This window comes from Procambarus clarkii, chromosome 57 (assembly GCF_040958095.1).
Source record: "Procambarus clarkii isolate CNS0578487 chromosome 57, FALCON_Pclarkii_2.0, whole genome shotgun sequence".
NCBI lineage: Eukaryota > Metazoa > Arthropoda > Malacostraca > Decapoda > Cambaridae > Procambarus > Procambarus clarkii.
This window is the reverse complement of record NC_091206.1, coordinates 23,842,350-23,869,160: the sequence shown is the minus strand read 5'-3', so window position 1 is coordinate 23,869,160 and position 26,811 is coordinate 23,842,350. Positions and strand designations below refer to the sequence as shown.

The window sequence follows — 26,811 nt, the reverse complement described above, 5'->3', positions numbered from 1 at the left end:
ACCTACCTGCACACCCACCTGCCTACTCACCCACCTGCCTGCATGCCCACCTACTCACCCACCCACCTGCTTGCTCACCCACCTGCCTGCCCACCTACTTTCCCTGCCCACCTACCAGCTAGGCAGCTAACCACCCACCCAGCCCCACACACTAATTAGTGTGTCAATTCAAATCATGAGTGTGGTATAAAAATTGTTGGAAATGGTCCCTTTTGGATTCAAGAGCTGAAAAAGTACTCTTATCCAGAAAACTTGATTATCCGGCTGGGGGTCCTTTCCATATAGTCCGGATAGTCGAGTGAAGACAGTATTGGGAACAGGTTGAGAATTACAGTGGTGTCCCAGGTTACATAAAGATTCAGGGAAGTGTAAAAGCAAATAAAATACAATAAACAAGTAAAGGTGAGTGAAAATAGCTGAGTTGGAAAAGTTTGTTTTTGTTCTAGAACAAAAACAAAGATGGCTGTTCTAGAACAAAAACAAAGATGGCCACCGCCGCCGCCACCACCACCATGGGAAATGTAAGCACACCACCAGATGATTGTTTCAAAGGATTCTCACCACAAGATATAAAAGAAAGGAGGATTTCTTGGCAGGTTAGAGATAATTCAGGATATGCAAAAGAAGCATGAAGAAAATGTGCTTAAATTGGAAGAGGACAATGGAGCTCTAAGGAATGAGCTTTGCAATTTAAAAGGAAGTAATCTTCAGCAAGGTAAGATTATTACTGCATTAATGGATAAGATAACAAATCAGGAGGAGCAAATCGAGGAACAAGTGAAAGAAAATGAGGTGTGGAAAGTGAAGTGTGGTGATTTTGAAGAAATAAACAAGAAAATAGTCTCACATGATGAAGAACTCCAAGGGACCCTGAGGACTGACAGAGTTAGGTAAAGATCTGCAACTGGAAACTTCTTTGACAACTCACATAGTTAATAAAGAACTAGAAAAGTATAAAGAAAAAATAAGACATATGCACAAGTTGTAAAATAGAAAGAGAGAGATGATTAACCCTTAAAAGTGCGCATCACGTCATATGACGTGTTGGACTTGTTCCAGTCAACTGCGCATCACGTCATATGATGTGTTGGAGTACTACGCAAGATTTAAAAGGCCCGCGGATACACGGGTTCACCACACCTTCATCAGGGCTCTTGTAAAACAGACGCCATTTTTTTTTAAATCGTAGGCCAAACTCCCGGGTGTTATTGCCTCGGTATTGAGTGAGCAACCAAGCCTGACGCACGCAGCATGAGCTAACAGCACTGCTGTTCAGCTTGTGACCACAGCATCGCCTAAAAATGCCAAAATATACTTGTTAATGCTATTTATGTAGCTATGATATTATGACAGAAGACCCCTGACTGTGATAAAACTGAGCAGGGTTCTGATAATAGCAGGATTGTGGTGATAATTTAGCGCTGTGCGCCATGGAGGGAGGAGTAATGCTGTGGGAGGGAGGGTGGTGGCGATGTCCTTCTGACTGTGTGGCCACACTTTTATTGACTGCACTCAGCATACCAGCTTAGTAGTTCGCTATTGGTGAATACAAATGTAGAACTTATATATAAACGTGTGTATAGAAGGTATAAACAGCAAGAGAAGGTTTGGAGCCTGCCATTTTGGTGAGGGCGGTGGCGTCGTCTGCATGACGCCACCGTGCAGACGTGTTGTTTACTGGTTACCACGATGGTCTTTGGGCACCATACCAGTTTATTTGTAAAAGTATGATGAATAAACAGGTAGATATTATATATAATGTGTGTGTATATAGCGTAATAACACCAACAGTATTGTTGGAGGAGAAATATTAGTGCGTCTGGCCTTGAGGGCGGCAGCCATCAGCTGACTGTGAGAGGTCCTACGTCTTTGTGCCTTTACTCACCATACAAGCTTAGATGTACAGTTATGGTGAACAAAACATGTAAATACTTATATATAACTTCTGTATATAAGATATATAGCGAAATAACACCACACAGTATTGTTGGAGGAGAAATATTAGTGCGGCTGGCCTTGAAGGTGGCAGCCATCCTGACTGTAGAGGTCCTACGTCTTTGTGCCTTTACTCCTCATACAAGCTTAGATGTACAGTTATGGTGAACAAAACATGTAGATACTTATATATAACGTCTGTATATAGTGATTTATAGCAAAAACAGTAGTGTGGGAGGAGAATGTGGGTGAGTCAGATGACTGGAGGGAGGGCGGGAGTGGCTGGCTGGTACACCGCGGTCACTCCTCGTTACTTTTTGACTCATAATAGCTACTTAGTGGTTCGTTAAGTGAACAAAACATGCAGAATACTTATATATAACCTGTGCTTATAGTGTAAGTAACCGACAAAGTATTTGTTCACTGATGATGAACATAATTGAATCACATATGCACACCATATTTTTGAGTACAGCAATGATTCACTCATTTATTATATAAATATAGCAACTGCACACTATTGAATAATATTACAGCAAAAAACTATGAAAAATCAATCAGAGACATTGAAATAATTTGGTAATTATCTCTTTGTGGCAACTCCGGCCTGACAGCTGGCGAGCAACAGACCGCCTGGGACGCATGCATGAGTCAGCGCCTATAATTTGCCAGACTTCCCCGCCCTATAGCGAGCAATATATGCCACTTACGATTTTTTTTATTATTTTTCCGTGATCAGTGAACACAAATTAACAGGTTAGGAAGACAAAATAATTAATTTTTTTTTCAAACTGACATGCGCCTGTAGGATGACAGGATATTAAACCCCGAGCATGTTAAGGGTTAACCCTCAAACCGCGCATATCATATATAAATGATATCAGTGACAAACCGAAACCGCGCACATCATTTATATATGATTTTCGTGTCTAGCGCTATAATTTAAACGCCCCGCCTGGGGATAGGGGCAGCTACAGTACAGCCACGACCGATAGTTGCCAGATGCCACCTAGAAAAAAATCCAGCCAACATTCTTGGGTGTTTACAGCGTCAGTATTGAGCAAGCCTCCAAGGCTGGCGCACGCATCATGAGCTCACAGCACCGCTGTTCGCTTGTGACCCACAGCATCGCCTACAAATACCATAATATAAATGATACTCTATTTATTTAGCAGTGATAGTATACCTGAAAGCCCCTGCTGTGACAAAACTGACCAGGATTCTGAGAATAGCAGGATTGTGGGTGATATTTACCGCTGTGCTCCATGGAGGGAGGAGTAAGGCTGTGGGAGGGAGGGGTTGTGGCGTCGTTTTCTGACAGTGTGGCCACCATTTATGTGACTGCACTGGACCATGACAGCTTAGTGGTTCGATATGGTGGACACAAATGTAGATACTTATATATAACGTGTGTATATGTGTGAGATAACAGCGAGAGTAGGAGGGTTGGGAGCTGCCGATTTTGGTGAGGGAGGAGCGTCGTCTGCACGACTTGGCATGTTGTTTACTGATGGCCACTATGATCTTTGGGCACCATACCAGCTTATTTGTTCAGGTATGGTGAATAAAACAGGTAGATACTTATATATAATGTGTGTATATAGCGTAATGACACCACAAACAATATTGTTGGAGGACAAATATTAGTTCATCTGGCCTTGAGGGCGGCCGCCAATCAGCTGACTGTGTGAGTAGCCACATCTTTGTGCTTTTACTCACCATACCAAGCTTAGATGTACAGTTATGGTGAACAAAACATGTAAATACGTATATATAACGTCTGTGTATAGTGAATAAATACAGAAAGAGTATTGTGGGGAGGTGAATGAGGGTGAGTGAGGTGGTGTTTGAGGGAGGGAGTGGCAGTGAGTGGCTCGCTGGTGTTTGGCGGTCACTCCTCGTTGCTTTTTGACTCACAAGACCAACTTAGTAATTCGTTATGGTGTACAAAATATGCAAATACTTATATATAACCTGTGTATATAGTGTAACAACAGCAAAACTATTTGTATATTGTTTTATGAACATAATAATTGAATCACTAATATGCACACCATAATTTTGAGTACAGCGATGGTTCACACATTTTGTAATATAAATATACCACAATTCACTGTAGGAATAATATTACTGGCAAAAAAAACTAAGAAAAAATCAATCAGAGACATTGAAATAATTAGGTAATAATATATTTGTGGCAACTGCTGTCTGACAGCTCGGGCGGAGTAGAACTTGTCTGGCGAAGGCTCTGCCAACGCCCCTTTTTTGCCACACTTCCCTACCCTATTGCAGCTAAAATATGCCACCTACGAATTTTTGTTATTTTTTCCGTGATCAAGGAACAAAAATGAACACTTCTATAAGACGAAAGAATTTTTTGGATTTTTTTTTTTGTTGCGCCTGTGGGTGTGAATTCCATTTGGGCCCCTAGCGGTTTGAGGGTTAAGGACGTGTATTTGGAAATCCAATCAGAAATGGCAAACGAGAACCGGATCTTAGGCAAGCATTAGGAAAGAACTAGTAACCAACAGTAAACTGGTACAAAACACTGTAGATAGAAGTAAGTCCATAATAATTTTTGGAAGTTTAGAGAAGGAAATTTCATCTAGGATGGACAGAGCAGCAGAAGAGATGAAAATAATAGAAAAATAGTAAGATTAGGAGAAGGCCTAAATTCAAAGGAGCATGTTAGTGATTTTAGGAGGATAGGAAATATGAGAAAGACAAAAACCTCCCCTTAAGGGTGATGTTCAATGGATTGAAGTATATGACAGAAGTGCTTCGGAAATACCAGAAAATTGCAATGTGATGAGGATGGCAAACTTTGGTCAATAAGACAAGACCTCTCAAAGAGGACAGAGAAAAGCTGAAAATGAACCTCATTGAAGCAAAACATCTAAATGGGGATAGAAATGAAGAAGAAAGGAATTCTTTTTTCTACAATGTGTCAGTGACTGGAAAGCTTGTGAAATGGTACATAAAGACAAAGCAACAAATCATTAAGGAAGCGGTGTAAAGAACAAGGAAGGGGAACATATTCCTGAAATTAGTCAGAGCACCACTTGGTTTCCGAACTTTAGTTATCTGAACTTCCAATTTCCGATTGGGGTTGGGGAGTCACACTACACAAACCTAAGTTTTGGTAGGAAGCAGTCCGCCAAGCCTCACGCCGGCCGGGGTTGGGATTACCCTACACGAACCAAGTTCGGGTGAGGAAGTGGTCCGCCAAGCGTCGCGCCGGCCCGTGGTGGTGGTGGGTGGGAGATGGTTTAGTTTGCCCACTGACCATGTCAGGCGCCACCACTTGTAGTGCCTGCTACCCCTGTGACGTTACAGATTCACGGCCTATTGTCCTCATTGTTTGAATTTGTCCAGAGACTAGAGTGTTCATTCCGTGACTTTGTTTTACATATCAGCACAATCAAGGAACTTCCGTGCACCATGTCGGCTCCAAATGCACGCATTGTGTCAGTGAAAGCATAAACAAGTGGGTTACGTAAAAGAATGAGGTCAGTGATGACATTTGAGAAGAAAGTTGAAATAATTAAGAAGGTGGAGAGCGGTGTCCCGTGAAGTGTCATATGCGCTGAATATGGAATTCGCTGAATTTAACAAAAGTACATACAGTACAACTCGATTCAACGTACCCAGTTTCAACGAATCTACGGCTAGTTCGCACATTTTCAGGCCGGATTTACTCACCCGATTCGACGAACAATGGTTCGCCGAAGCGAGGGATGTTTGGATTTGCTTACAACGTCCAGACAGAGTTCACAGACTGGTGGAAAACTTTCCCATTCTATCACAGATTACAATTAATAATTCCCTCATATGACAAGTTCAATCACACAAGTGGACCGCACAAATGGTCCACAAGCTTACGATGTTGGGACAGAGTTCAGAGAGTTGTGGAAAACTGTCTCATTCTATCACAGTTTACAATTAATAATTCCTTCATAAGACAAGTTGGATCACACAATTAAGTGGATCACACAACAAGTGAACCATATGAACCAAACACCAGCCAGAATGGTCCACACAAATGAACGACAGTTTCCATAATTTTCGTTCACTGATTTGTGGCAGACGTATCTTTGTAAATTAATTTAAAGGCTGAAGCGTGATTAGCTAGCTACATGTTGTAAAATCTCCTTAATCTCCTTATAGACATTTTCTGTGATGAAACAAGGTGAGTGAGGGTAGATAGATAAGGGAATACTGTACTGAAAACCTCACTTGGTTTTCCTTCGTCTGTGTTGTTATAGTTCAGTGACCCAAGACTTTGAAAGTTTCAGACTAATAAATCATTTCTAAAACCAGTGTTTTAATAGCTTTTTATTATCCTAACAACTAAACTAAATAAAACCGAAAATATACTGTAATATGATAGACATCTGCTATTTGAGAAATTATTTATGTTATTGGAACAACTACTCCAGTGCAAAGGGACGGGTTTAATCCTTGTACACACAGCACCATGCATTTCTCGTTTGATTTTGTAGCCACAGTTCAGTGATTACGACTTCGAAATAATAAAATTAATAAATCAGTTCTAAAATAAGTTTTTCATATCTCTTATTATCTTAATAATGTTACTAATCTAAATATATAATCTAAAAATATATAATTTGATGTAAATCCAATATTTGAGAGAAATTTATGTTATTGGATCTGGCTTAAACACCAGCCTACTGGAGGGTGTATAGACCTAGTCTGCGTTCATACAGTAGGCACCCAGTGCCGTTAGCTTTGTCTGTGTGCGAGTGACGTGTTTGTCCACCGGTGAAAGAATAATCGTGGAATTTACCATTTTTTGACTTCAGCTGTATTATTATACAACAAGATGTCTCAAGGGCTTGCTAATCATGCTGTATCTACAAAAAGGAAGAGAAGTTTTTTATCCATTGAGCAGAAATTAGACATGATAGAGAAACATGAACATGGCTACTCTGTTACTAGGCTGGCAGAAATATTTAATGTTAGGAAAAGTACGGTGTGTGATATCAAGAGCCAGAAAGATGATATTAGGAAGTTCCTTGCTTCGAGTGATAGTGGTGCATTAAATAAAAGGAAAACAACAAAAGTTTCTACAAATACAAATTTGGACAAAGCTGTGTACAAATGGTTTAACCAGGAGCACTCTGTGGGGATGCCACTTGGCGGCGACGCCATTAAAACAGCAGCCGATAAATTTGCACAAAAGATGAACATTCCAGATTTTCGAGCAAATGAAGGATGGTTGCAAAGTTTAAGAATGGGCATAATATTAAGAACAGGAATGTTTGTGGAGAATCATTAAGTGCAGATAAGGATTCTGTCAAGCCATTTAAGCGTAAATTAAATGATTACATAACAAATGATCTAAGACGTTTTCAGGTATACAATGCCGATGAAACAGGCTTTAATTGGAAATGCTTGCAGAACAACACTTTGGCATCTAGGCTAGATGAGAGTGTTCCTGGCCGTAAGGTAAACAAAGAAAAAGTTTCTGCCATGCTGTGTGCATATGCAGATGGAAGTCACAGAACCAAGTCCGCCATCGTAGGGAAGTCAAAAAACCCACGTGCTTTGAAAAATTTAATGAACAAGCTACCTGTGGTCTACTATAACTCTAAAACAGCTTGGTTTACTGGAGATATTTTTGTAGACTGGTTCAAAAATCATTTTTGCATAGAAGTAAGAGATTTTCAGATAAAGAAGTGTGGAGTGAGACGGAATGATATCAAGGCTGACAAGGCTCTTGGTTGACAATGCCCCAGCTCATGTAGGCTCGACACATTAGCGTCACATGATGGACGCATCAAATGTATGGCCTTGCCTCCAAATACCACCTCTCTGATCCAGCCAATGGATATGGGTGTTATATATGCAATGAAAAGGCTCTACAAACTAGCAATGAATAAAGAAATCATGGTGGTGTTTGAGTCAAATGAAGACAAAGACAAGGAACTGATTCGGGAGGTCAAGCAACACGAACGTTACAAAAAATACTCAATTAAGGAAGCCATTTACAACTGGGCTAAAGTTTGGGATGAAATTAAAGAGTCAACATTAAGAAATTGTTGGAAAAAACTCCTGTTGCTTGATCATGCTGATGAAGTGACTGAGGAAGAAATGGATTTTGAAAGATTTTCAAATGATATTTATCAATAACTGCATGCCGCTGGTGAGGTGGAGTTGACGCTGAACGATGTGGAGGAGTGGTTAGATATTGATGCAGTCGATCCACCCATTGGTCATTTAACAGATGATGAGATTATACAAAATGTTACTGGCACTGTTGACGACGACGGAGAGAAGATGAGGATGAGAATGATAGCAGTTTACAACCTGCTAAGTGTGCTGATGCATTGTTCCATGTTGAAAAACTCCTTGATATTGTTTCACAAACTGACAATCCAGAGCTACCAGGCTTTTATCAACACCTAAGGATAATGAAAGATATTTGTCTCAAGGACATGACAAAAAGAAGGAAACAAACAAAAATGAGTCAATATTTTTCACGAACTAGCAGAAAATCAACCAGCACAGCCGTACCCAGCACCAGCACAGCCGTACCCAGCACCAGCATAGCCGTACCCAGCACCAGCACAGCCGTGCCCAACACCAGCACAGCCGTGCCCAACACCAGCACAGCCGTACCCAGCACCAGCACAGCCGTACCCAGCACCAGCACAGCCGTACCCAGCACCAGCACAGCCGTACCCAGCACCAGCACAGCCGTGCCCAGCACCAGCACAGCCGTGCCCAGCACCAGCACAGCCGTGCCCAGCACCAGCACAGCCGTGCCCAGCACCAGCACAGCCGTGCCCAGCACCAGCACAGCCGTGCCCAGCACCAGCACAGCCGTGCCCAGCACCAGCACAGCCGTGCCCAGCACCAGCACAGCCGTGCCCAGCACCAGCACAGCCGTCCCCAGCACCAGCACAGCCGTACCCAGCACCAGCACAGCCGTACCCAGCACCAGCACAGCCGTACCCAGCACCAGCACAGCCGTACCCAGCACCAGCACAGCCGTACCCAGCACCAGCACAGCCGTACCCAGCACCAGCACAGCCGTACCCAGCACCAGCACAGCCGTACCCAGCACCAGCACAGCCGTACCCAGCACCAGCACAGCCGTACCCAGCACCAGCACAGCCGTACCCAGCACCAGCACAGCCGTGCCCAGCACCAGCACAGCCGTCCCCAGCACCAGCACAGCCGTACCCAGCACCAGCACAGCCGTGCCCAGCACCAGCACAGCCGTACCCAGCACCAGCACAGCCGTACCCAGAATCAGCACAAAAGCAGCTGAAGCCAACACAGCAGCAGCGAGCACCAGCAAAGCTGATGCAAAAATCTAAAAACATCGTGTGTGAAGTGAACAGTTAGAGCAAGTGTTAACTGTGTACATAGTGTTAAAATTAAAGTTGCAATAATTCTAGTGTACAATAGTTTTCATGAACTGTATTGTAGTACTCAACATACAGCAGAACTACTTTTAATCACACAGTGCTAACGGCATAATGCACTGCAGTACGTATTTACTGTAGAGCATTGACAACTTCACGAAACTTCAAGATAGACATGACTCCAACAATAAGGCAAATAAATGAATTACAGTATTTTTTAGCAGAGTAGTAAAGTATAGGTACAGTATGTAATATGATAATGCATTTTTATTGCGTACAAGAAAAAAAAGACACTGACGCAAATGCCTCCTGAAGGTCATCTCTTGCAACAAATCCAACGCTTCAACGAACTGGGGTTGGTCCCATATAGTACGTTGAATCGAGATTGTACTGTACTGTTTTTTATCTTTTTAAGGCTAAACCTATCATTTTGTACTATTTCTCTAAAAGTGAAAGTTGTAAGGCAATACGAAATAGAAAGATAATAAGTAAAGCAAAGGTGGAGAGTGTTGATAATGCAGAGTGGGAGTGGTACAAACAGAGGCGTGAGGTGACAAAGAAGCCAGTGGCAGGCTAGCTGCTCGTGGAAAAGGCGCGTGAATTTCACCAAGCAATGAAAATTACTCAAAAGTGTGTATACAGTGATGGATGGCTCAGAAGTTTTAAAACCCGTCATGGCATTAGGGTCATTAAAGTACATGGTGAAAGACAATCTGCTGATATTGTTGGTGCTGATGGATAAGTAAATTTGTGGAGATGGTACAGAAACAAAATTTATCTCCAAAGCAAATTTATAATGCTGATGAGACAGGTTTGTACTGGCGTATGCTACCCACAGACACGTTGGCTCATAGTAAAATAAATAATAATAAATAAATAAATGTTTATTCAGGTAAGGTACATACATACGAGATTTTACAAAAATTGATCGACTTATAGATAGAGCTAGTACATACAATGCCTAAAGCCACTATTACGCAAAGCGTTTCAGGCAGGAAAAACATTAATGACTAAAACTTAATACTAATTGCGTATAAAGAATAAAATGTGTTGAGAACAAATAAAAACAAAGATAAAACCAGCGTTGAATGTAATGAAACGCCATTTTCTGGGTGAGCCCCGGAGACTCCCTGGAGCTTATTGGGCTAATGTATGTTATGTTAGACCGGGACATTATCTAAGGAGTTCAGACCTACCAGGGACCAGCGCCAGAACCTGGCCCCTTCAGAGAGGTTTCAGGGAGCAATGGCCCTGGAAAACCCCATATGGTTGGGGGTTTTCCTTATCTGCCATTGACCGGGGTTAGGCACCCAGAAAGATAGGCGTAACAAAACAAACCCCACATGGTAAGAAACTACAACAAAAACCGAACAGAGAGGTAGAAAACTCCCTACAATCCCAAGGAAACAAGCAAACAAGCAAACATCACACTTTACTGCCGCGCCGATCGTCCGCGCAGCCCTCCCCACCCCGGGAGGGGGAGGGGGGAGCCCCGGACCTACCGCGCCGGCTGCCAAGCTCCAGTTCGGAAGGTAAGCTTCAACCAACGCGAAAAAACCGCCGACCGGTGGGAGGGAGGGTTTCCAGGGAGCCTCCGGGGCTCACCCAGAAAATGGCGTTTCATTACATTCAAAGCTGGTTTTCTGTGGGGAGCCCCTACGGCTCCCTGGAGCTTCATACCCAAAGAGAAGGAAAAAAAAGGGCTAACCCGGGAGGCGGCCACCACAAACTCTGCAACGCAAAGCCAAGACAACCGGTCGCAAACCTGCGACCCAAGGCAACAAGAACGCCCAAGAACAGACGCACATATGGATGGGCGGCCAAAAACCTGTGCGACCCACAAATCCCTGCGCCCGAAATGAGCCCGAGACGTCACCAACACAGCAGCAAAAGCTGCAAACGTCTGAACAGCACGGGCGCAAAGACAGACCGCAGGCTGGAAGAAGGAAAACACTGTGGACGACCTGGGAGACCCGAGCCCTGAAAACAGGGAACGAAGGATCAACCGGATCAACCACAGCGCATCCCCAGACACGGTACGCCGGCAACAGCAAAAAGCACAACCGGACAACACAGGACGCACCCCCCCCGGCCAAACCAATCAAGCACCAATACCCCAAGAACCCCTCCGGAAAGCAGCCGTCTCGACCGTCGCCAGGACAGAGAAAGGCTGCACACCTATAAAGCTACCACCAGTACCAAAGAGCAGGAAACTGAACCGAAGGGGCTACCACAAACTGAGGGGAAGATAAGAAGGCACCCTGAACAAGGACCAGGATGGCTCAGGCGACGCATGAGCAGGCCGGAGGGGAAACAAAACACGAGAAAACGTAAGAAACGACATACTGTCTCCAAGACGAAGCTCGCAGGTGGGACACCGTCAACAAAGCCACCTGAACACCATAGAGATGGTGATACCCGCGTCAAAATACCAGACGCGAAGAGCCAAGGAGAAGGCCGAACCAGTCACGGACAGGACTGACTCGGCCTGCTGAAAGAGGCGAAGCCTCAGGAAAAACGCCCTGGGTACGGACACCTATCAAGCAGCATCTGAAAAGAAGGCCGGGCCGGCCACCATGGAACCATAAGGACTGTTCTCGTGGGAATGGGCAGCAACCGAGCCAGAACCCGAAGCAACAGCTGGACCGGGAGAAGAGGAACAGGTACCCCCCACCGCGACCAGTCCTGCCAAAAGCCTCCACCGTGAAGTCCTCGCAGGTGGGAAGGGCGCCACAAAATGGGCGACGCCTAGACCACGCCGACCCGAAGACGGCCATGGCCAGGAGTCCATATGCCCAACAGAGCCAACAAAACAAATCGGCGACGACTGGCCAACCCACGAAGAGGAATGAACCAAGACAGCTGTCCGCCAGGACGCAGGACACACCCCGGACACAAACCACACGATTAGCCAAACCCCTGTGGTTCCGGCAAGAACCACCAGAGAACAGTCCAGAGCTGAATGGTAGAGTACCTAGTGACCCAAACCCTCCGAAGCGCAAACCAGACAGCCATGAACACCTGAACCGTGCTGTAAGCCCGACGGACAGACAGACTCCATCAACCTCGGCCGACCTGGTGAGCACTGGTCACAAAGCCCCAGCTGAGAGACGACCCGTCCGTGAACACATCGAGCGAAGGCTCGGGGAGGTGCCAAGGCACGGAACCCCGAAAACCCCAAAGAGGAAGCTGGTGACGCAGCACCAACACCAGATCCCCGGAGGAACCCAAGGAATGCAAGAGGCGGAAGGGGAGTCTCCGCAGGAACCAACCGACGCCGGAGCCAAACCCGACTCCGCGGGCAGACAAGCACGCCGAAGTGCAGACTCCCGCACAACCGCCCAAGCAACCGCTGAGCAACCCGGGACCCCCTCCTGAACAGCCAAAGGCGGGACCACAGCCGCAGTAACACTTCTGGAGGGAAGACAATGAGGGGCCCAAGAGCCTTAAACAAGGCCCAGGTCCGAACCCGGGATGGAAACAGATGGAAAAACCTCCAGATCACCAGGAAACCAAACCCAGCGATCTGGAAAGAACCATCCCCTGGCGAGCAGACAAGCGGACTGACTGGGAGCCCACACCAGCCAGTCGTCGAGGTAGGCCAGACACCGAATCTCAGACGCAGACAGGGCACTAAGATCCGGTAAAGATGCAGAGAGTATACAAAGTGCCCATTACAAAATAGGGAAGGCAATAAAAACAGCAAACCTGAAGCCCCACCACCAACCGTGCTAGCCCCAGAAAAACTGGAGAGGAACGTGCCAAGAAGTGACCTGGAGGTCCAGGGCCACCATCCATGCACCCGGCCCAAACAGAATCCGAACAGGAGACAACAGTCCTCCGAGGAGGGCAGAGGATCGAGGGCGCAGACTGAAGAAGTCCAGAAGAACTGCAGATGAGAAAGCGCATGACTGCAAAGAGCAGATGGGAAGCCCAGAAGGATGGGGCGGATCGACCACGCCCCACGCACCCACGAAGAGGAAATGACAAAGCGCAGACGAAGAAGCCCACCCCGCCAGCTCTGAACCCCCCAAGGGGGAGAAGCCGTCCTCCGACGCTAGCAGAGGCCGGAAGACAACCCAAAGCGCCCACCAACAGCGGGACCAAGCGAGAGGCAACAGAGCAAGCCGCTCCCCCAGCGCCCAGTCAACAGAGAAGGGAACAGAACCCCTTCCGAAAGAAAAAGTACACTACCCAAGTCATGAGGAGAGACTACGGGAAAGAAACCACACTTCGCTGGAAGATGAAGTGAGGGGAGACCTGATCACCACATTCAAGATACCCAAGGGAATCGACAGGGTTGATGAGGACAGGCTATGTAACACAAGGGGCACACGCACAAGGGGACACAGTTGGAAACTGAGTACCCAAAAGAGCCACAGATGGATTTTTTTTTTTTTTTTTTTTTTTTTAGTGTCAGAATGGTAACGGGAAAGCACTAGGAAGTAATGTGGTGACTCCACACACAAGTAACGAGGCCGACCCCCATACAATGTCACATGTAGACAGGATAGAGCCCCCAAGAGGCACAGGAACCTATACACCTATACAAGGCAATGTATCGGAATGGAGAAATGTCACAAGTGGAGTACCACAGGGTTCAGTTCTTGCACCAGTGATGTTTATTGTGTACATAAATGATCTACCAGTTGGTATACAGAATTATATGAACATGTTTGCTGATGATGCTAAGATAATAGGAAGGATAAGAAATTTAGATGATTGTCATGCCCTTCAAGAAGACCTGGACAAAATAAGTATATGGAGCACCACTTGGCAAATGGAATTTAATGTTAATAAATGTCATGTTATGGAATGTGGAACAGGAGAACATAGACCCCACACAACCTATATATTATGTGAGAAATCTTTAAAGAATTCTGATAAAGAAAGAGATCTAGGGGTGGTTCTAGATAGAAAACTATCACCTGAGGACCACATAAAGAATATTGTGCAAGGAGCCTATGCTATGCTTTCTAACTTCAGAATTGCATTTAAATACATGGATGGCGATATACTAAAGAAATTGTTCATGACTTTTGTTAGGTCAAAGCTAGAATATGCAGCTGTTGCGTGGTGCCCATATCTTAAGAAGCACATCAACAAACTGGAAAAGGTGCAAAGACATGCTACTAAGTGGCTCCCAGAACTGAAGGGCAAGAGCTACGAGGAGAGGTTAGAAGCATTAAACATGCCAAAACTAGAAGACAGAAGAAAAAGAGGTGATATGATCACTGCATACAAAATAGTAACAGGAATTGATAAAATCGACAGGGAAGATTTCCTGAGACCTGGCACTTCAAGAACAAGAGGTCATAGATTTAAACTAGCTAAACACAGATGCCGAAGAAATATAAGAAAATTCACCTTCGCAAATAGAGTGGTAGACGGTTGGAACAAGTTAAGTGAGAAGGTGGTGGAGGCCAAGACCGTTAGTAGTTTCAAAGCGTTATATGACAAAGAGTGCTGGGAAGACGGGACACCACGAGCGTAGCTCTCATCCTGTAACTACACTTAGGTAATTACACTTAGGTAATTACCTGTTGATAGATGGTTGAGAGGCGGGACCAAGGAGCCAGAGCTCAACCCCCGCAAGCAAAACTAGGTGAGGACATATATTGTAAAAGTACAAGTTGCCGACTAGTGGGCAGAGAGCACTACGCCGGCCAGGCAAAGAAGGCACAAAACTGCATCAAAAGGCCCACCTTGACAGCAAAACCGCAAAGTCCCAGCACAACCACAACATGTGCCAAGACCCAAAAAGATCAGTCTGCAAGCCAGGAAGACCCCGGAACCCCAAAAGGCAGAACCGGGTCACACGAGGAAACAAAGTCCCCTGAACCCACAAAAGGGGGCCCAAGAGGAAGAAACCTCCAGAACGAAACCAAGGAACCCAAAGGAACCCACAATCGAACCAGGAGGAGCCCAAACCACCACATTTGCCGGCGGAGAACACGACTGAAAGGCAAAGCACAGCCCCCAGCAGAACCCCCTGGGAAAACGGACCCAACAGACCGAAAAATGAGGGACAAGGTGTGGGAGCAAGCATACCAGCCAGGGGCACTGAGCCTAAACCCATAGGCTCAGACCCAAAATCAACACCCAAACGTTCCCAGAGGAACAGGCAACGGCAAGAAAACACCAGAAAAACAAAGAAACGACAACAGGAGAACAAAAACCCTGAAAAAAAAAATTGAAAACTCACCAGAGACGCTCGCTCGCACACCCAGACGCATGTAAACAAACCGCAACGCCGCCCTGGTGGCCACGCCGGGAAACCGGCAGACGAAAATGGCCGCCAGCAGGGGCAGATAACAGACGCTAAATACACAAAAACACGCCAGCAAATGTGGGAAGCTAGCAGACTGGATGGGCGAAAAACGTCGCCCAACAGCAGAAAAACCCCGGAAGGGGCAAAACCGCCCCAGAACTGCTAGCAGGCAACCCCCACAGCCCCGGGAACCAACAACAGAGGCCCCGGGGCAGAGCCGTCCTCCAAGCCCTCCGCCCATAAAGAAAAGCAAGAGTCCATGGGAAAGGCAACAAGAAAGGGCTACTGGTAAGACCCAGAAGCCTTGGCAGGAGGCACAGGCTCAAACCTCCGTCCCCAACCCGAACGGGGCAGCCCCCGAAAACCGCCCGAGTCTCTGCCGCAACTAAACCCCGCCCCGACCCCGAAACCCGCAGACGGTCCGGAGCCAGGAACATGGAGGGAAAGGGGCGAGCAGCACCTAACCAAATGGGGCGGCCACGGGTCATTCGAGTGGGAAACCAACCTAGCATGTTGCAGCAACCTAACCTAGCTTGCAACACGGATGCCGCCTGTACTCTGAACAGTAATAACATCAGGAGAGTACTGGAGAACAAGCAGAGAATCACTCGCAAGACTCCGGGTCAAGGTGTCAGTGACCCAACAGGCAGCATGACGGAGGTAAAAATGGCGACTGTCACCCGGAGACAAGGGAACAGCAACCAACGATCCCGTACAAGACGGGTTGGAACCCGGAAGACACATTCAATGGTCCCCCGAGCCCAGACAGGGGTTTCCAGGGCCCGTAGGGTAACAACTACGGGAAGCCCGGGCAAGGTGTTGCTAACCGGTGAAGAAACCCAAACATAACAAGAGGGTAGATTATAGCACTGAAAACCCCTGAGACGTGTACAATCATGGGGGCCTAGCAGAGGGCCGCCAAACACTACCAGTGGAACTATAACCACCTTAGGCAGACCCCCACCAGGCATGAAAAATTAAAACAAAAGAAAAACCCCGCAAAAGTACACCGTCTCCAGAGGCAACAGAAACCGGCCGCCGCTTAGGTGGCAGGCTGCGCAACACCTTGACGCCGTAACCAGCACAATACCAATCCCTACCCAGGGCCAAACAAGGGCCCCAAGCCCCAGCTGGCCCCAAGGGCGAGGCAAATGTCGAGCAGCAAGAACCTCTACGGGAATGGTTCCCGAACGCCCCAGGGAAGATAACCCTGTTACGCAAGGGCAGTACTCACAGGGCGCTTAGGGAAGTCAGCCACTAAGCACATGCAGCCCCGGCACTGATGAAGTACTCCTGGCCACCGCACAACACAACACACGGCAGTGAACGCCACACAAGGCAAACACCACCTAGGAAACTGAGGCCAGAGAAGCGTCTATCCCGGTTGACATTAGCGAACGAACTGGAGCTTGGCAGCCGGCGCGGTAGGTCCGGGGCTCCCCCCTCCCCCTCCCGGGGTGGGGAGGGCTGCGCGGACGATCGGCGCGGCAGTAAAGTGTGATGTTTGCTTCAAACAGAGTAATTACCTAAGTGTAGTTACAGGATGAGAGCTACGCTCGTGGTGTCCCGTCTTCCCAACACTGTCATATAACGCTTTGAAACTACTGACGGTCTTGACCACCACCACCTTCTCACCTAACTTGTTCCAACCGTCTACCACTGTTTGCGAAAGTGAATTTTCTTATATTTCTTCGGCATCTGTGTTTAGCTAGTTTAAATCTATGACCTCTTGTTCTTGAAGTTCCAGGTCTCGGGAAATCTTCTCTATCGATTTTATCAATTCCGGTTACTATTTTGTATGTAGTGATCATATCACCTCTTTTTCTTCTGTCTTCTAGTTTTGGCATATTTAATGCCTCTAACCTCTCCTCATAGCTCTTGCCCTTCAGTTCTGGGAGCCACTTAATAGCATGTCTTTGCACCTTTTCCAGTCTGTTGATGTGCTTCTTAAGATATGGGCACCACACAACCGCTGCATATTCTAGCTTTGGCCTAACAAAAGTTGTGAACAATTCCTTTAGTATATCGCCATTTATGTATTTAAAGAGTGTAGACGGTTGGAACAAGTTAGGTGAGAAGGTGATGGAGGCCAAGACCGTCAGTAGTTTCAAAGCGTTATATGACAAACAGTGTTGGGAAGATGGGACACCACGAGCGTAGCTCTCATCCTGTAACTACACTCAGGTAATTACACTCAGGAAAGTGTAAAGTACATAATGAAATTAGGCAAAGGGAGCAGAAGGCTGAACACAAGGTACCATCTGGGAGATGAAATCCTGCAAGAGTCAAATAGAGAGAAAGATCTAAGGGGTCGATATCACACCGAACCTGTCCCCAGAGGCCCACATCAAAAGGATATCATCAGCGGCATATGCTAGACTGGCCAATATAAGAACTGCCTTTAGAAACTTGTGTAAGGAACGTTCAGGACCCTGTATACCACTTATGTAAGACCAATCCTGGAGTATGCAGGTCCAGCCTGGAGTTCACATTTAGTTAAACACAAGACGAAGTTAGAGAAGATTTAGAGGTATGCCACCAGACTGGTCCCGGAACTGAGAGGAATGAGTTACGAGGAAAGGCTAAGGGAGCTGAACCTCACAACCCTTGAAAACAGGAAAGTAAGGGGAGACATGATAACCACCTACAAACTTCTCAGGGGAATTGACAGGGTGGACAAAGACAAACTCTTTAGCACAGGTGAAACACGAACAAGGGGACACAGGTGGAAACTTAGTACCCAGATGAGCCACAGAGACATTAGAAAGAATTTTTTCAGTGTCAGGGTAGTTAATAAATGGAATGCATTAAGCAGTGTTGTGGTGGAGGCAGACTCCATACACAGTATCAAATATAGATATGATAGAGCCCAATAGGCTCAGGAATCTGTACAGCAGTTGATTGACAGTTGAGAGGCAGGACCAAAGGGCCAGAGCTCAACCCCCGCAAATGCAACTAGGTGAGTACACACACACACAGTATATATTGATATATTGATTTATTGAATAAATAATTTTACAGTATGTTCTTATAATTTTTCAATGATCTCATACAAAAGCATGTGAATATATTTATTTGGATAAACTTACTCAATAAAACAAAACACATTAAACACTAACCATTAGTACCACCACAATCACAACAGAGATTGTTGCCAGGTAAGCCTCGTACGTAGGAGATGATCCTCTGTTGCAATTCTCGAAAGCCCGAATCTGCAGGTGATGGCCCAGGAGTGTCATCACACAATGCTTTCTGCAGAGCACCTAATATAAAAAGGTTGTTAATAAACTATATTAATAAAATATATATATAGAGTAAACATCAAATAAAAACATATGGTTTGTATTCCATTTATTGAGCTTACCACTAGGTACATAGGCCATCATTATTTGGCTTTGTTCTGGCACAACTTCACTCATGGTAAGCCAATACTTTTCCATCAATGTTTTTGTACAGTGTGTGTAATCACCTAAGAGTAGTTACAGGATGAGAGCTACATTCGTGGTGTCCCGTCTTCCTAGCGTTCTTTGTCATATAACGCTTTGAAATTACTGATGGTTTTGGCCTCCACCACCTTCTCACCTAACTTATTCCAACCATCTGTTTACAAAAAAGAATTTTCTTATACTCATGCTCACTCTAATGAACCCCACTCTATCGAATTCACAGATGATCCGGACAAATTGAATTCGGTACTAAATGTACAGATGTTCGATTAAGTGAGGCTTATTTGTTCAAGTGGTTTCTGAGACTGAGCGTCAGAGGTGGCTGTCATTAACTATAATTTACCAAAGTGTAAACAGTTACACAGTGTTTTATTTTGCCTACCTATTGTTTCCAGTGAGAAATGATTGAAGAATGATGGTATGGTGTCAGGGCAGGCAGGTGGTGTAATTGACGAGGGTTGGTGTCAGGGGGCAAGTGTTGTCAGTAGTTGGGGTTTAGTGTCAGGGCTCAGGTGATGGAAGTTATTCTCACTGGAGGCAGGTGAGTTAGTGTTGTCAGAAAAGACTGGTGGTGGCAGTGATGGAAGCTGTTGTCAGAGGAGGCAAGTGGTGTCAGTGGTGGAAGTTGTTGTCAGGGGTATCAGTTGTCAGTTGTTGTCAGTTCTGTCCACTCGTTTGTCTGTTTTCGTTGTTTGTTACCAGAATTGGGGTTTGTTTTGGGTGCTTACTTTTCTGGGTGCCTGTCTCAGTCGATGGCAGATATAGAATGTTCTAAATCACATGTGTATTTCTATGGGCCATTACTCCTCGTGCCTCTCTGAAGAGGGCCAGGTTCTGGCTCGTGGTCCCCGGTAGGCCTAGAACTCCACCCACATCGACTGATGCCAAAAGTTTAGGTATATTCATATCGGCCTGGATAGCTCCGGGGAACCAAAGGGGTTCCCTCCAGAAAAATATTGTATATGTCATACTTTAGCCGCGATGGAGCTGAGAAGTTGAGAAAATTATGGGAGCTGAGCGATGGAGTACTGAAGGTCGCTAGGCCCTGCCACCCCGTGGGGCGGCAGTTTCCGCGAATATAATGTTTCACAATTTTGATGATTCTCATTCGTTTCTTCTCTGGTTTTTTACTGTAATATTATTCAAAGAGTGTAATTAATTTGTGGAATTTATTTACAGTGGTACCTCAGCTTACGAATTTAATCTGTTCCCAGAGATGGCTTGTAAGTCGAATATTCATAAACTGAAGGGAATTTCCCCGTAAGAAATAATGTAAATTGAATTAATCCGTTCCACACTCCCCCAAAAAATTAACTTCAGAGTAAATTTTATACGTAATTCACCCAAATATTCAGTACTAAACTATGTACAAGTTATTACTTACCTTTACTGATGACACTTGTCGGTGTATGGAAGACGGTGAGGAGGGGAAAGGAGAGGTGTTTGTGTTAGGAAGGGGAGTCCTTCCCATTATAACGTCAGGCAGTGATGACTTCTCTGGGGTACACACACTGGCACATTTTGCATTTATACCACTAGGGCTAGCTTGTGGCTCACCGATTGTTTTTTCTCAATAAAAACCTATCTAGCGACACTTGTTTTCCCTACTTTGTAACATTTGTCTGAAGCGAGACATCACATTCTTATTAAAAAGGTTAACACAACGTCCTGCTACAGCTTGATTTGGGTGACACTTTTCAGCAAAGTTCTGCAATTCTTCCCATACTGCACACATTTTCTTAATAAATGAGGAAGGGACATCTACTCTACATCAACAACCCTCATACCATTTTCATGTATCTCATGATCTCTTGTTTTTCCTCTATGGTCTCACATGTGTTTTCTTGGCTTGAACCTTACCACTGGCTTTCTTGGGACCCATGGTGAGATATATAATAACTTTTTATGTTCAAATTACCAAAAATCTGATAAAACTGTAATACTTTACAAAGAATTCTGGCGCGCTTGTCACTAGGCAGGAGGCACTGGTAAACTAAGGCGCGATCGCCGTGCAACTACGCGCTAGGTCAGTCATACGCATATCAACAAACTTCATTTCCCCGAGGCAAAGCTCGTAACCTGATTTGGATTTTACGAAGAAATTGGGCTAGTAATCTGAAAAGTTCGTAAATAGGGGCATTCGTAAGCCGAGGTGTTACTGTAGTTCAATGTGTGGAACATTGCTATGCTCAAAATGATGGGCTCATATATTTCTCATGTATATTATATTCTACGATCACTCTAACAGTGTTTTTGCTGTTATTATACTGTATACAGACACATTGTATATACAGTGGCGTCTCGATTAACGAGTTTAACCCTTTCACTGCTCAGGAGTCCTGAGGACATTTACACCCCTGTGCGCAAGAAAAAAGAAATTCTAAAAAATTATTTTGTCTTCTTGAAATGTTAATTTGTGTTCCCTGAACACGGGAAAAAATAAAAAAAAATCATAGGTGACATATTTTGGGAGCAATTGACCGAGGAAGTCTGGCAAAAAGTGGGGGTTGACAGAGCAGTCGTCAGAGCCAGTCAGCGTCACCCGCGCTAACAGGTGGGAGTTGCCACAAAGATATTATCACTTAATTATTTCTATGTCTCTGATTTTTTCTTAGTTTTTTTGCAGTAATATTATTCAATAGTGTGTATTGTAATATATTTATATAATAAATGTGGTGAATAATCGCTATACTCAAAAATATGGTGTGCATATTAGCACTTTCGCCCGGGCATGACGCAGCATTGCGGCATCCGTTTACTGTCGGTAATGCCGGGGATGACGCAGCATTGCGTCATCCACTTTAAATAATCGCCAAAAATCAGGTTTTTATCCGATTTTTTTGGGACTGGTTTTAAAATGCGCGCCGATGTCTTTCCATTTTCTTTGTTGAGCCTCGTGGCCCTCAGGTGGCTTGGCACACGCCGTGGGCCCATTGTTTTCGCTCCACTGTTGTGACCAATGTCGCCTCCCCCTCGCATCTCAAACGTGTGAACATTTCGGCTATTTTCCATGGCTATATTTCTTACTGCGGCTTTAGAAACTATTTACACTTACTCCACGATGGATAGTGGATCATGAACAAGGCCCTCCCAGGAAGAAAATTGCGAAAGAAAGGCTTGAAAAGGGCGGGAATTGGGAGTGTAGCTGGAAGGCGTCTGAGCGCTCACTTGCGGCTAACGCGTGGCCAGTCTTCAACTCATCGGCGGTTGGAGTGTGACCAGGTTTTTATTTTATATGCTAATTTTCCTCTAGAGAATTCTATTGCGAACCCATTGAGACCAAAATGAAAGACCTAGGACGAAAATTGAGGTGACCAGAGTGAAAATAGTGAAAACATTTTATCGTGTTTGCTCGCTCCTGGGTAACTCGTTTGCACTTTCTCTGTTTGCTGCGGGTAAATTAGCCGGGCTTTTGGAGTTTATTTGCATTTAGTGCTGTAGAGAATTCTATTGCGAACACAATGATATAAAATTTAATCTCGTAGGACGAGAATTAAGGTGACAAAGTTGAAGCGAGTATACACTTTTCAGAATTTACGCGCGCTCCCGTGACACCCTGGGTCCCATATCGCACAGTTGAGAGGTGGCGCGCGGGGTACGCCAAAGTGTTAGTGATTCAATTATGTTCATAAAACAATAAACAAATAGTTTTGCTGCTATTACACTATATACACAGGTTATATATAAGTATCTGCATGTTTTGTTCACTATAACGAACCACTAAGTTGGTATTGAGAGAAGAAAAGCACCGAGGAGTGTCCGCCACACACCAGCCAGCCACTCGTTGCCACTCCCTTAACAACGCCTTACTCGCCCACTTTTTCCTCCCACTATCCTGTTTTATATTTTATTCACAATATACAGACATTATATATAAGAATCTACATGTTTTGTTCACTACAACTGTACAACTAAGCTGATATAGCTAGTTCAGGAACTAACAGTCGTCGCTATACACAGTCAGCTGGCGGCTGCCTCACTCACTCAAGGTCACACACGCTAAACTTTCTCCACCAACAATACCGTTTTTGGTGTTATTACACTATATACAGACGTTATATATAAGTATGTATATGTTTTGTTCACCACAACTGTACAGCTAAGCTGATATAGTTAGTTCAGGCACTAAGAGTCATTGCTATACACAGTCAGCTGGCGGCTCCCTCACTCATTCGAGGTGTCACGCACTAAACTTTTTCCCCCAACAATACTGTTTGCAGTGTTATTACACTATATACACACACACATTATACATAAGTATCTACATGTTGTATACACCATAACTGTACACCGAAGCTTGTAGAGTGCCCAAAGAGCATAGTGGCCACCCTCTGCACAGCCAGACAAATCATGCAGACGACGTCACTTCCATTACCCAAATGGCTCCTCCCATCATAATCCTTTTGCTGTTATTGCACTAATACACACATTATATATAAGTATTTACATGTGTTCACCATAGAGAACCACTGAGCTGGTATGGTGAATGCAGACAATAACAGGTGGCCACACAGTCAGTAAACGATGCAATCTCCCTCTGTCCCTCAGCATCACTCCTCTTACAGCGCTAATTATTACAACAATCCTGCTATTATCACAACCCTGGTTATTATATCACAGTCAGGGCTCATCTGCAATATTGTCATCGCTAAATAATAGCAATTATATATTTATTTTGACATTTTTTGGTGATGCTGTGGTCACAAGCTGAACAGCAATGCTGTTCGCTCATGCTGCGTGCGCCAACCTTGGTTGCTCCAACAGTACTGTGCCTCTCACACCTGAGAATATTGCACACAATTTAAAAAAAATGGGTGTCTGTTTACAAGAGCCCTGAGGAAGCTATTGTGAACCCCGTGTAGCCGCGGGCCATTTGAATCATGCCTGGCACCCTTGGGCGTATATATACGCCATGCGCACCGTGGGACATGTTACTCAGGGCGTATATATACGCCATGCGCAAAGGGTTAATCTGTTCCGGTACCGAGCTCGTCATGTGGAAAACTCGTCTTGTGAAACAACAACAAAACTGTCGTAAAAGGTGTCCGAGAACCAGCGGGAATGCTCGTTAATTGAGGAAAAACTCGTCAGTCGAGACAAATGTTCTGCGAGTGGTTTTGCCTCGTTATTCGAAATGCTCGTAACTGGAGCCGCTTGTCAGTTGAGACAAATGTTCGGCGAGTGATTTGCTCGTTACTCAAAATGCTCGTAACTGGAGCCACTCGTCACTTGAGGTTCCACTGTACCTATCTATGTGTGTGTTCACCATAACGAACCACTAAGTTGGTACGGTGAGCCCAAAACAACAAGAGTGGCCATGACACAGCAGCCAGCAGATTGCTGGCTGACTCCCTCCTGCCTTCAGACTCCCTCCCTCCCTAAACACCCACTCACCAAAATTCTGCCTCCCACCATACTGTTAATGCTTCTATTACACTATTTACACACATTATATATAAGTATCTACATGTTATATTCACCATAACTTTGCAACTAAGCTGGTATGACGAGTTCAGGCAATAAGAGAGGTCGCCCCACACGCAATCAGCTGATGGCTGCCTCCCTCACTGGTTCAAGGCCAGATGCACTAAAATTCCTCTTCCAACCATACTGTTTGTGATGTTATAATGTAATTTGTGTATATAGTGTAATAACATCACAAACAGTATGGTTGGGGGAGGAATTTTAGTGTGTCTGGCCTTGAACCAGTGAGGGAGGCAGCCATCAGCTGATTGCGTGTGGGGCGACCTCTCTTATTGCCTGAACTCGTCATACCAGCTTAGTTGCACAGTTATGGTGAACAAAACATGTAGATACTTATATATAATGTGTGTATAGAGTGTAATAACAGCAAAAGGAGTTTGTTGGGAGGAGCCATTTTGGTGAGGGAGTTAGTGAGGCTATCATCTGCTGACTTTGTGTGACTTATGCAGTGGCCACTATGCTGTTTGGACACCATACAGCTTAGTTGTATAGTTATAGTGAATAAAACATGTAGATACTTATATGCAAATTGTGTATATAGTGTAATAAGTATCTTTGTGTTTTATTCACCATACCTATACAACTTAGCTGGCATGGTGTCCAAACAGCATAGTGGCCACTGCATGACAATTCACACAGCTGCCAGCAGATGAAAGCCTCACTAACTCCCTCTCAAAAATGGCTCCTCCCGACAAACTCCTTTTGCTGTTATTACACACTATACACACGTTATATATAAGTATCTACATTTGTGTTTACCATAGCAAACCACTAGGCTTGTATTGTGATTCCAGACAATTACATGTTGCCACACACCAGCCAGTAGCCAGCCACACACCAGCCAGTAGCCAGCCACACACCAGCCTCCTTCCCTCACCAACAATACTCTGCTCCCACAATAGTATGCACATCGCTAATTCTCAACATTATGCTGCTATTATCAGAATCCTGGTCACTAAATCATGTAAATGAATAATATTTCATGTTTGTATGGTAAAGGAACATGAGAAGTCGTTTGAAGAATTTTAGATGAACAAAATAAAGCAGTGTTGTGGCTAGCATTGTGAACATCTTGAACAGCATTTATTCACTTATATCTGAGCATTGTACACAATCAGGCTCTTCTGTAATACTATTATAGCAAAATAATACCAGATACATATATATTTGGACATTTATAGGCGATGCTGTGGTCACAAGCTGAACAGCAATGCTGTTAGCTCATGCTGTGTATGCCAGCCTTGTTTGCTCACTCAGTACCAGGCCTTTACACAGGGGAAATGTTGCTCACGATTTTTTTTAAATGGCGTTTGTTTAGGAGAGCCCTGAGGAAGCTGATATGAACCTTGTGTAGCCGCGAGAGTTTTGAATGATACACTATAAATATCAGAGCCCTGAGGCGCGTTGTGCACCACCCATCAAGAGCCTCAAGGTCTTTTTGAGCAGTGCAGTGGTTAAACAACTGCTGCACCCCCTCCGACCCTCCAATTCTGCAGAGACCCTACCCTCCCCGACCGCCACCCACTCCCTTGCCAGGATTAATGAGAGTCACCTCCATTCCTCTGGTACACACTCTTCAGTGACATCCGCCACTCCCAATGGCAGCACTCTCTACACTGATAAATGTAGACAAAAATGTAGACACCCACATGACGATACCCAAACGACATTCAAAGATCCACCACACCCACAACCACTCCTGATACCCACACCCATTCCAGCTTCCCTGCCCACCCACCCTCCCTCCCTCTGTGCCTGCCTGACTTCCTCTCTCCCTGCCTGCCCACCTGTCTCCCTCCCTCCCTCCCTGCTAGGCAGGCTCCCTCTTTCCCTCCCTCCCTGCCTGTCTGTCTGTCTGACTGGCTCCCTCATTCCCTCCCTACCTATCTGGCAGGCTCCCTCGTTTCTTCCCTCCCTGCTTGGCTGGCTGGTTGGCTTTCTCCTCCTTCCCTGCCTGCGTCCCTCCCTCCCTCACCAGTTTGCTGATAAATTACAATAATTTCACTTGTGAAATTATCTCAATAATTGTAATGGGCTGCAAGAGTTATGAGAAGTAGTATACAATGAGTGTTAGGCCAGGTGTTTCACTTGTTTATCTCTCAGTGGTAAAGATTCACGTTTTATATTCGGCTGCAAGTTGACCCTTGGTTTTGGAGAGATTTTTAGGCTTCAAATGTTGACTTATATACCAGCATTTATAGTAAACTCTCTGGCTGTCTATTAGTATCCAGACAAACCTCTGGTCATCTGAATCCTATTGACATTCTATGGATTATGGACA

General features: G+C 45.1%; 1 protein-coding gene across 6 annotated transcripts in view; it reads right to left on the bottom strand.

Moving 5' to 3' along the window:
- Asap (ArfGAP domain of ASAP) overlaps positions 1-26,811 on the bottom strand; it is a 956,637-nt gene that overhangs the window by 303,987 nt on the left and 625,839 nt on the right. For all 6 annotated transcript variants that reach the window (XM_069306348.1, XM_069306344.1, XM_069306347.1 and 3 more), the window contains exon 11: positions 18,720-18,863. In XM_069306348.1, the coding sequence (XP_069162449.1) occupies positions 18,720-18,863 (144 nt within the window). The remainder of the gene's footprint in view (positions 1-18,719; positions 18,864-26,811) is intronic.